Source organism: Polyergus mexicanus, unplaced genomic scaffold (assembly GCF_030449975.1).
Source record: "Polyergus mexicanus isolate NDT 795.1 unplaced genomic scaffold, iyPolMexi1.0 SCAF_20, whole genome shotgun sequence".
Classification (NCBI taxonomy): domain Eukaryota; kingdom Metazoa; phylum Arthropoda; class Insecta; order Hymenoptera; family Formicidae; genus Polyergus; species Polyergus mexicanus.
The window spans coordinates 1,535,369-1,547,149 of NW_027223340.1; the positions used below are offsets into that span (position 1 = coordinate 1,535,369).

General features: G+C 47.1%; 1 protein-coding gene across 1 annotated transcript; it reads right to left on the reverse strand.

The window, feature by feature from the left end:
- Positions 1 to 4,177: 4,177 nt before the first annotated feature.
- LOC138941631 (uncharacterized) lies at positions 4,178 to 8,016 on the reverse strand. The gene is made up of 5 exons (XM_070311475.1): positions 7,954 to 8,016; positions 7,402 to 7,749; positions 5,657 to 7,295; positions 4,957 to 5,594; positions 4,178 to 4,912 (listed from the first exon to the last, which is right to left on the reverse strand). The coding sequence occupies exons 1-5, from the start codon at positions 8,014 to 8,016 to the stop codon at positions 4,178 to 4,180; spliced, it is 3,423 nt and encodes a 1,140-aa protein (XP_070167576.1).
- Between the last annotated feature and the right edge of the window lie 3,765 nt (positions 8,017 to 11,781).

Sequence of the window (11,781 nt, forward strand, 5' to 3'; positions counted from 1 at the left end):
CCGCTGCCTTCCATCGCGCGATCGTGACGTTGCAGCTCCTTCAGCTGACGGCGCGCGGCTTTGCTGTCGTTCACCGCCTTGGCCACGCAGGCCGCTCCACCGATCAAGGATCCGAGCGCGCCCAACATTGGTAGAATCGGCAATACACCGCCTCGTTTCGCTGTCGGAAGTATCCGTTTTTTCGTCGGTCTTTTCCGCGTAGTCCTCATCTTCGTCTTCGTCTTGGTCTTCGTCTTCGTCTTCATACCCATACCGATTTTTGTCTTGATTTTCATCGCTGCCCAAACAGCTGTGGCTTCGGCTCTCTCACCGAGAGTCGAATCTTTCGCAACGATGCGTTTTCGCGCTCTCTCGGCGAGTATCTTGTCAGCCGCGTGTCTCTCGGTGAGATCGTTGCTCCGGGAGTACGCTATATCGTGCTCGCAGCACGCCGCGTCCAATGGATTTATACCCTGATTATCTCTCGCCAATCGTTTTTCCAAATGAGTGCCTGGACCGCAAAACTGATAGGCGGGAATATGTAACTCGAAAGGAAGTGCGTTTATCGCACGATTTAAGAAACCACAACCTCTTATAATTTTTGCTGGCATTTGTCACAATTTTTTATTAACGGTGCTGGATCGTCGATGTGCGTTCGCTGCCACGGTTGATTGTAATGTTCATAACAGCGCCGATATTGTTGAACCTCTGAGTCAGCTTTTATATGTTCGGGAAGCTTGTCCCACATGTAGTGGACGTGATCGTCGCACATTCGCAGCAGAACGACTTTCGGCACAAATTGTAACTGTTCGGCGCTCAAATTGCAAATATCGGAAGGTCTCAACAGCAGCACGAACATTTTTGTTACTGAGCGATTTGCGGTTCCGCGCATCTATAAATAGGCGTTCGATCCAGCATTCCTTAGTCGACAGTGTGAAAATGAGATTCGTGCGACAACCTTTGGCGATACGCGTGACGAATTGCGACGACAGATTACGATCGATGGGGGACAACGCGGAGATGCGCAAGCATGGTACGATGCTACCGACTACTATACGCGCGATCGTTTGTGGCCCCTCGAATTGCGGTAAAACCAACGTTCTAATAAGCCTGCTGGAAAGTCCGCACGGTGTACGTTTCGAAAACGTGTACGTGTACTCGAAGTCGTTGCAACAACCGAAATATCGATATCTGGAAAATTTGTTGACATCGATCGACGAAATCGGCTACTTCACATTCTCCAACAACAGTGACGTCATTCCGCCGAACGAGGCGCGTCCAAACTCGATCTTCGTGTTCGATGACGTGGCATGCGATAAGCAAAATGCGGTGAGAGAGTACTTTTCAATGGGTCGACACTCGAGCATCGACTGCTTTTATCTCTGTCAGACGTACGCGAGAATACCTAAACATCTGATACGCGACAAAGCGAACCTGCTGATCCTGTTCAAACAGGATGGTACCAACCTGAAACACGTGTACAACGATCACGTGAATACCGACATGCCGTACGATGAATTTTGCGCGTTGTGTCGCGATTGTTGGCAGTGCAAATACGGATTCGTAGTGATAGACAAGGACAGCTCGCTCAACGATGGTCGATACAGAAAAGGATTTAACGTGTTCGCGATACCGCAAAACGATTAGTTGTTGCCGATTCTTCGTCGGGGTGAAACGTGAGAGAGAGATTGACATTTTTGTTTTTCCGCGATGGCTGCGATCGATAAGAGCGAAGATATTCGCGAGCGCGAGAAGATTGCGAGGGCAATTGTGAAAACTAGCGAATCGATTCGCAAGAAACATCGCGCTTTGAAGACCGGTAAGATCGAGAAGGATATCGTGTTGGATAGGCGCTTTAGACCTCTCATCGAGCCGCTACAAAAGATCGTCAACTCTAGCTCGATCGCGGTGAGGAACGAGCCTGCGAGTAACACCGACGCGGGGATCGAAGCGTTGTCCATCCCAAAGCGCGAGAAGGATGATGATGCGACACCGCAAAAGAGAAAACGATCCACGTCAGGTCGGATCGCTCATCGACACCGCATAAATCGAAACGATCGGACGCTCCACTGGATGTATCGCTGATAACCTTTACACCGTCCGCGTCAATGAGAACTATACAACCTACGATGCCCGAATTATTCACGAGCCAGGATGTTTTTTAAACCACGGACGACTCGCTCATGACATCCGTTCTAAATCAGTTGCAAACGCCGGAAGGTCAAGAAACGTTGCGAGATCAATTAGGTTCAGTGGATCAAAGGTACATCTGGCCTATCTTGAGCGGCGATCAAAAGAGCGGTATAGACAACGTGTACGATGTTTATCTCGGCAAGAATGGAATGATGTTCGGTAATAAACGTTTTGACGTGGACAACGCGGATAGCATAATTATCGATGGTATACGATACGTCGGCACACCTGGTCTTTACGAGTTGATCTTTAAGAAATTTCCCGATGACGTCATCTATGATGATAAGCAAACGTACAAGAGCATGCTGTTGACGACGAGCGCGCATAAACGCAATCACGATGCACACGGTCGATTACTGAGTAACAGAGGATACAAGTACAAAGAAATAATTGCAAAGTTGATATCGATCGAACCCAAAAGAACAAAATCTGGAAAGGGATTATTTGTGCCTCTCGAAATGACGCTAACTGACAACAAGATTGACTACGTGCACTGGGACGATCCCAACGAGCTGATGGATCGTCTACGATTGCTCGATGCTTCGCATCAAGCAGGTTACAATGGTCACGACAACGAGATCTTGTCGATCATTGAGAAACTTCGCGAAGCCGGCATTATTATAAATTAAACGGTGTCTCGACAAAACTAATCAATTGATCGACCGACATGCAAACCGATGTGGGAAAGGAATTTTACAACATCGACGTACAACGTCTCATAAGAAAACACGACATCAATCATTATTCCACGTATTCGGTGTTGAAGGCATCGGTTGTCGAACGATTTAATCGCACGTTAAAGAATGACATGTGGAAAATATTTACGCTGAACGGAACTTACAAGTGCGTTGACGCGTTGCCGCGACTCGTGTCGGATTACAACGCGCGCAAGCATCGCACTATCGGTATGAGACCTATCGATGTTACCCCCGCGATAGCCGATAAACTTTTAAATACAGTATACAGCAACGTAAAGATTGCGGCACCAGCAAGATTTAAAGTAGGTAACCCGGTACGCATTAGCAAGTATAAGACGATCTTCGAGAAGGGTTACACACCAAATTGGACCACCGAGGTGTTTAAGATTATTAAAGTGCAGCGTACTAATCCCGTAACCTATCTACTCGAGGACTATCGCGGAAAATCTATTGCTGGAGCATTCTACGAATACGAGTTGCATCGCGCGACTTATCCGGACGTGTATCTCGTGGAGAAAGTACTGCGCAGGAGAGGTGACGAGATTTACGTTAAATGGCTGGGATTCGATGGATCGCACAACTCTTGGATACACAAGGACAATGTGATTTAATTGATTCATACAAATTGTATTTTATTTTTAACATATAAAAATATGAAATACATATAAAGTATCTGAAATATGTAAAATATATACAGCATATAAAATATATGTAAGATATATTCAGCATGTAAAATATAAAATATAAAAGAAAGATAGTGTTTGATAAAGTACCAGAGGAGTCTCTGGTTTTGGGGGGTGTCGGGAAGAACGCTTAGAGTCCACGCACACGTACGTTGGTCCGAGCCGCATCTCACTAATATTCACACTTACACTTACTTCGATGATTGATTTCCGGTTGATAATGTCCTTATGTTCACTGAGATCCTTGAGATTGATTTCTAGATCCGATCCGAATCGCAAACCAACTTCCGAGAGCTTAGTAGATTTTTCCAAAGACAGCGTGTGCTATGAAAGACCGTTACTCACAGAATGATCGAGGATCACCGGAAGGGTCGATATCGACGCAGGAGCGCGGAAAAGCTCCTGAGAGCTTGATTATGATTGGCTGATAGCGTGGCGCGATGCTGATTGGATTGATAAGACCGGCATGGGGATTGGGTTGAGGTGGCGTACGAGAGAGAAAAGGATGAGAGAAAGAACACTAAAGAGAAGGACTAGAGTGAGTGAGATGATGGTGAGGAGATTGCGCAAAAGTCGCGATATTTTCTGAACATTCCGCCCGCCTTCTACAACAACGTTGAAGAATTATGCTATTGGTGATGGTGAGGCCGAATCCGTTGCTGGTTGCTCCGTGGGTGAGGGTTGATCTGGTGTCGTCGGAAGCATTGCCAACTTTGTGATAGGTCGCTTGAGTTCTGTTGTGGCCGTCTTGAGGGTGACCACTCTGCAGAGACCGTCCGAGCCAAGATGAAGCTGTGTTACCCGAGCAAGAGGCCATTTTGATGGGGGGAATCTCTCATTCGTGAGAAGTACAAGAGAGCCGACCTTGATTTGCGTGGAGGGATGATGCCATTTCGATATCGCTAGCTGACGTTGAAGACATTCAGCTGACCAACGTGACCAGAAATGCTGGAATTGTTGCTGAATGAGCTGCCACCGAGATAACCTTGGGAGGGGCACTGCGGAGAGAGATGGCTCCGGAATTGTAGTTGGCGCTGCCCCGATGATGAAGTGCCCGGGGGTGAGGGCTGCCAGGTCTTCCGGGTTGTCAGAAAGTGGACACAATGGCCTGGAGTTGAGGACTGCCTCGATTTGAACTAGAAGAGTCGTAAGTTCTTCATAGGTTAGAGCAGTCTCGCCTATAGTTCTTCGCAGATGATGCTTGACCGATTTGACAGCGGCTTCCCATTTACCGCCGAAGTGAGGGGCTGCTGGAGGATTGAAGACCCAAGTGGTGCCGTCATGGGTCAGTAGCTGAGCGAGTTCCGAGAATTCCTTTGATCCCGCATTGAATAGCCGCTTAAGAGATGTATCTGCCCCCTAAAAATTGGTTCCACAGTCGCTAAAAAGAGTTTGGCAGATACCTGCCGTCCCGTTAACCGTCGATACGCTGCGATGAATCCGTCTGTCGAGTAGTCCGTCACTGCCTCCAGATGAACCGCCGAAGTTGAGAAGCAAACAAAGATGGCTAACCATCCCTTGTGACATTTAGCCCCTCGTCCTCGCCAAGTTTTAAGGGTGAGGGGGCCGGCGTAATCAACCCCTGTGTTGAGGAAGGGACGAGATGGCGTAATGCGAGATGATGGCAGTTGACCCATGAGTTGCTGTGCCCTTACGCCTCGTTGTCGAGCACACCGAACGCAGCGGAGAATGTGAGATCTTACTGGAACTCGGCCACCAACGATCCAGTAAGCTTGGCGAAGATAAGTCAAGGTTACCTGAGTTCCGCCGTGAAGAGTCCTTAGATGGGCGTCCGATATAATGAGTCGGGACAGATATGAATTCCGTGGCAAGATGGCTGGGTGCTTGCATTCAGAGTCCAATTGAGAATGCTTGAGTCGGCCTCCGACTCTGAGGATGCCCGAATGATCGATGAAGGCCGTAAACTTGGCGAGAGGATGAGACCTTGACAAGTGTGCTCCGCTTGAGATGAGTGTCAGTTCCGATGAGAAGTACGCCGATTGGACTGACCGAATCCAATATAGTTGTGAAACTTCCAGATCTGCAGGTGTGAGAGGTGTGGCCAGAGAAGACTGTGGTATGCCTTTGAGGATCGCGCAACACCGTTCACAGTGAGCCGTAACCCGAAGAAGCCGTGTGAGCGATGAGTAACGATAGAGAAGCTCCCAGAGGTGTGTTGCGTTATTGTTGAGGAGGTGAGAAGAAGCTCGGGCCGCTCCTCAAGAGTCGCCGCCGAATCTAGCTGTGATACCGTGCTTGGCCAATGTTGAGGAGACTGTGCTAGCCACGAGGGACCGTTCCACCAAAGATGATGCCGAGAGAGTTGCGCGGAAGAGAGACCGCGAGAAGCACAGTCTGCTGGATTCTCCTTGCCGGGAATAAACGGCCATTGGCCCTGAGGTACGCGTTCTTGAATTGCCGCCACTCGATTCCGAACGAAGTCCTTCCAGCGAGAAGGATGACTGTTGATCCAGGTGAGCGATACTGATGAGTCCGTCCACAGGTAGATTGGTATCTCCGCGAGTTCTAGTGTTCGTTGAACATAGCTGATGAGACGAGAGAGTAGAACCGCCGCCGTGAGTTCCAGCCGGGGAATGGTGAGCCTTTTGAGAGGTGCGACCTTGGTTTTGGCGCAGACCAGTGTGATGATTGGCTCTGTCATGTGATGGGTGACCTTGATGTAAACTGCAGCCGCCATGGCAAGTTGCGAAGCATCCGAAAATCCATGAAGTTCGACCGTGGCTGACGGCGTGAGAGACGTCCACCGAGGAATCGTGATGGAAGTCAGGGCCGACAGCTTTGAACGGAAGTGCGTCCACCGATCTCGAAGTTGCGGCGAGAGACAGTCGTCCCAACCGACCTTTTCCAGCCACAGTTCCTGGAGGAGAGTCTTCACCCTGATGATTACCGGAGATAAGAATCCCAAAGGATCAAACAGCGCTACTTCCGACAGTATGGTCCGTTTGGTGATGACGGGCCGGTTGGAGGCCTTGCTCTGGAAGACGAACTGATCTGAGTGAGGCTGCCATGTGAGTCCCAAAATCTTACCCTGCGTGTTAGCGAACGAGTGAGGCTCTACTGCTGCGCCGTCCCTAGGGAGAGCCCGAAATAGCTCCGGATGATTACTTTGCCACTTCGCCAGAGGAAAGCCGCCCGCCTTACAGAGGTTTACTAGTTGGTGAGCGATAGAGATCAGCTCAGGAAGAGTGTCAACGCCACCGCAGATGTCGTCGACATACCGTCCCTTGAGGAGAGGGGGGACCGCCAGAGGATAATTCCTATCTTCGTCTTCGACAAGTTGAAGGAGGACGCGAACAGCCAAGAAGGGGGCTGATCGTGTGCCGTATGTGACCGTCGTGAGTTGGTACGGCATGATGTTGAGTTGATCGTCGACCCAAAGGATCCGTTGAAGATCCCAATCGTCTGGATGAACCTGAATTTGGCGGAACATCTTGGTGATATCCGTGATAAAAATGTACCGGTGTCGTCGAACCCAGAGTAAGATATCTGAGATGTCTAGTTGGAGGTTCACACCCGTGTGCAGAATGTCGTTAAGGGAAGATCCCGTGCTGGTGAGGCTGGACCCATTGAATACCACTCTTAATTTGGTGGTGATACTGTCATCCTTAAGGACTCCATGGTGAGAGAGGTAGAACATCGGTGATGGTTCTGGAGTGGAGGGGGAAACCCTGACCATGTGCTGAAGCTCTTCGTACTCCCGAATAAATGATGAGTACAAATTCTGGTAGGTCCGTTGAGAGGCGCCGTAGCATGCGTTGCAGGCAACGTTGAGCAGTTGTTCGCGACTCCCCTAGATGGCTGGTCTGGAACTTGAGGGAGAGCCGTACCACATAACGCCCAGCACTATCTCGCGAATGAGTGTCCTTGAAATGAGTTTCGCACTCCTCTTCGTCAGGGTTGAGCTGAGTTGCGGAGAATGAGGGAACCTCTTCTTGAATCCAGAACTTTGTAAGCGGGTCGTGAAGCTCATGATCCACCGCGACATGATGAGAACTATGAGCTGTGGCCGATGATGTAGAGGTCGGACCGAGGACAATCCATCCAAAAATTGTGTGTTGAGCGATGGGCTCCTCCTCCGACCCTTTAATGATATCGGGCTGGATGAACAGACCGTAGGAGTCGGCACCGAGGATTAAGTCTGTTGGTCCGGGGGTGAGGAAATCCGGATCCGCCAGCTGGAGCCCGTGAAGGTGAGGCTAACTATGCTCTGCTGTCGCTATAGACGGGAGTGAGGTTAAATTCTTGAGGATGTAAGCTGTAACCTTGATGGATTGCGAAGAGTAAATTGAGTGAAGTGTTAGGGGGACGACACCCCGAGTTCGCTCCGACTGAGATCCGCCAATACCTATGATGGGGACAGAGGCGTGCCGTCGAGGTACCTGAAGGGTTTTGATAAGTCGTCCAGAAGCAAAGGTGAGTTCCGATCCGGGATCGATGAGCATCCTGACCGAGTGAGGCGAGCCGCCAGGTGATCGGATGATGGCGCAACAAGTAGCGAGTAAGACTGCCGGACGAGTGAGAGCTGCCGAATGAGATGGAGCGAGGACTGCGTGCGTGAGTCATTCCGAAGCCGCTGATGTGGTGCTCTCATTTGGTGAGGCTAGCGCCGGCGTCTGTGGGGCTGCGGTTGAGGAGGTTACCCTGCCTTGTGTAGCTGACCGACGTGGGGGCAGTTGATTATCCATGTGTATCATGGTATGATGTTTGTTGCCGCAGTCTCTGCACCTCTTGGAGTTTTGACAGGCGAGTGCGTTATGCCTGCCCAAGCAGTTAAAGCAGAGTCGACGGTCGATTACTATGTTGCGCCGCAGATGAGGAGACATATCTCTGAAACGAGGACAAGAGATAATGTAATGAGGGCCAGAGCACAGAGCACATCCATTTTTTTTTTTGATGAGGTATGCTTGTTTTGTCAGGTGATGTCTAATTGATTAACTTCACTGAAGAGAAAGTGTCCGATGAGTAGTGCGTCTCCGAGGGTGAGAAGGAGAGGTCCGTATACCGCGCACGAGACTCACAAGATGGCCGGGGAGAGAGCGAGTCAAAGCACCGCGTGGCTACAGGAGCGAGAGAGAGCCCCCTACGCGTCGCGGAGATCCGTTGCCGAGCGCCCGAATCCGTTCGAGCGTCGCCGAACACGCACGAACCGGCGGGCGCGCCGTGAATCTGAGAGCGAGAGAGAGAACGCGCCGAGGATCGTTCTCGAGCTTTCGCCGGTAGCACTTGGAAAGCACACACTTGGTTCTCTTAGTCCGCACACAGAGATGTTCGATCCGATTCACTGGGAAGAGAGTGTGCGATGAGCCGTCCGTATTTCGCGCACGAGGCTCACAAGATGGCCGCTGAGAGGGTGAGCCTGAGCACGTGTCGTAGAGATCCGTTACCGAGCGCCCGAGTCCGTCCGAGCGTCGCCGAACACGCACGAGCAACCGAGCCCGAAGGAAGTCAGAGCGAGAGAGAAAGCACGACACGGATCGTTCTCGAACTTTCGCCGTTAGCACGTGGAAAGCACACAACCGAATTTCTACGCCCGCACACAGATATGTTCGTTACCGCACCCACCGATCCGGCTCGAAGGACCAAAAAATGTTTGATAAAACCAGAGGAGTCTCTGGTTTCGGGGGTGTCGGGAAGAACGCTTAGAGTCCACGCACACGTACGTTGGTCCGAGCCGCATCTCACTAATATTCACACTTACACTTACTTCGATGATTAATTTCCGGTTGATAATGTCCTTATGTTCACTGAGATCCTTGAGAACACCGTGAGATTAATTTCTAGATCCGATCCGAATCGCAAACCAACTTCCGAGAGCTTAGTAGATTTTTCCAAAGACAACGTGCGCTATAAAGACCGTTACTCACGGAATGATCGAGGATCACCGGAAGGGTCGATATCGACGCAGGAGCGCGGAAAAGCTCCTGAGAGCTTGATTATGATTGGCTGATAGCGTGGCGCGATGCTGAGTGGATTGATAAGACCGGCATGGGGATTGGGTTGAGGTCGCGTACGAGAGAGAAAAGGAAGAGAGAAAGAACACTAAAGAGAAGGACTAGAGTGAGTGAGATGACGGTGAGGAGATTGCGCAAAAGTCGCGATATTTTCTGAACAGATAGAATTATATTTATTTTGTTTTCCCGATACATACACACACATACATACATACACACATACATATATACATTATATTATAAGGGTATTCGGAAATGACCCCACGGTAGCGTGTCGGTCGAATCAGGTACGATATATCGCTTGTCATCGTACGGACTCAATTTGTTCATAATATAATATAAATATAATAACCCGCCTTTATAATACACCGCGCCGATTCGGCCGCACGTGCAATCTTGCGAGACACTATTTGTTTGTAATATAATATAAATATAATATAATAATATATCTATATTGTCATATTTTTTAAATAATCAAACATTAATACTAACAAATAATATTTATCAAATAGCATAGAAAAATGTGATAAATATAGATACAAGCATTTATCACAAATCAATAGAAATGTTAAATTTATTAAGTAAAGAAAAAGGAGGACTTTAGACGAATGATTGTTCCGTAGAAATGGACGATGGATATATCACCATGATATCATCGAACTACCTATTTGATAACGCTTATAAAGATATAGTGACAGTGACCGACAATGATAACATGTGAATTCTACGGGGTTTATTAAATATAATATAAATATAATATAATATAAATTCGAGGATCCGGACATCGGCACCCCACCTTTGTAATACATAAGCCGATTATAAACATATCCCGATCCCCCCAATAAACCCATCTTCCTAGAAAAAATGAAAAGGATACTACGGGGTTTATTAAATATAATATAAATATAATATAATATAAATTCGAGGATCCGGACATCGGCACCCCACCTTTGTAATACATAAGCCGATTATAAACATATCCCGATCCCCCCAATAAACCCATCTTCCTAGAAAAAATGAAAAGGATACTACGGGGTTTATTAAATATAATATAAATATAATATAATATAAATTCGAGGATCCGGACATCGGCACCCCACCTTTGTAATACATAAGCCGATTATAAACATATCCCGACCCCCCCAATAAACCCATCTTCCTAGAAAAAATGAAAAGGATAATGGTTTTTTCGTTTCTGTTTGAAAAACAGAACCTTTTATTACCTTGTCGGCATTCCCCCGCGTGACGTCATTCCCCCGCGCCACCAAAATCCCCCTCCGCCCGCGTGACGTCATGCCCCCTCGCCCGCACGGTTTCCCCTCGCCCCGCATACCCCTCGGAGGACCTGCGTTAGAACTCTCCTAGTAATACTACTATCCACCGATAATTACTAGATTGTCAAAAGCTTTAGTTCCCCTTTGTAACAGGAATAATATCAGCTTCTGTATATGTAAGGGTGCTATGTACCATTGAACATTGTACCTACGAAATAATAACGAAACAGCTAACCAGTGATTTTTGACGAGAAATAAAATTCATAAATAATCCTTAGAATACGTAAAATTTGTTTAAGAAAACATTTTAACTTTTGTCTTTTTTGAATTTTATTTTGCATGCATTGCCTTTGTCTTTCATCTTAATTATTTTAATTTGTGACATGAAAATCCAACATTTGTCACATGAAAATCTTTCTTACACAGTAGCAAATATGTGATTATTGTGATCTATAATCAATTGCCCACAATAGTTGGCGAGGCAAGTATATATACATATAGTAGATGTTCACAAAAATAAAATACTTTATAATTTGTGCGACAGCGCATTCAGATGACAGTTCGTGAAAAATCTTGAAATTCGAGTTTAATAGCGTAATTAATTTTTTTTATATATGTTTTTATCATGATTCTACGCTTTATAAACTGAAAACTGATATGATCTATTCAGATTATTAGTGAAATTATAGCGCTACATATCTTGCTATAAAACAATGTACAATTGCTCTTTATTAGAAAGTACATGTACGAAGAAAAGACAATACTTACCGGATAAAGATTGAGACCCGCTGTAAGTAATCCGTCAATTATAAGGACGAATAAGAATTTATTAATTGAGGAAATAAAAATTTTTGTAAACCTTTAATAAAAAATGTGAAAGATTATTTGCGTTCTTATACAATACGTACCGTAACACATAGAAGTCAATTCAGACATAGATTTTTTTTTTTATTTAATCAAACCTATTTTAGTTCGTAATGTT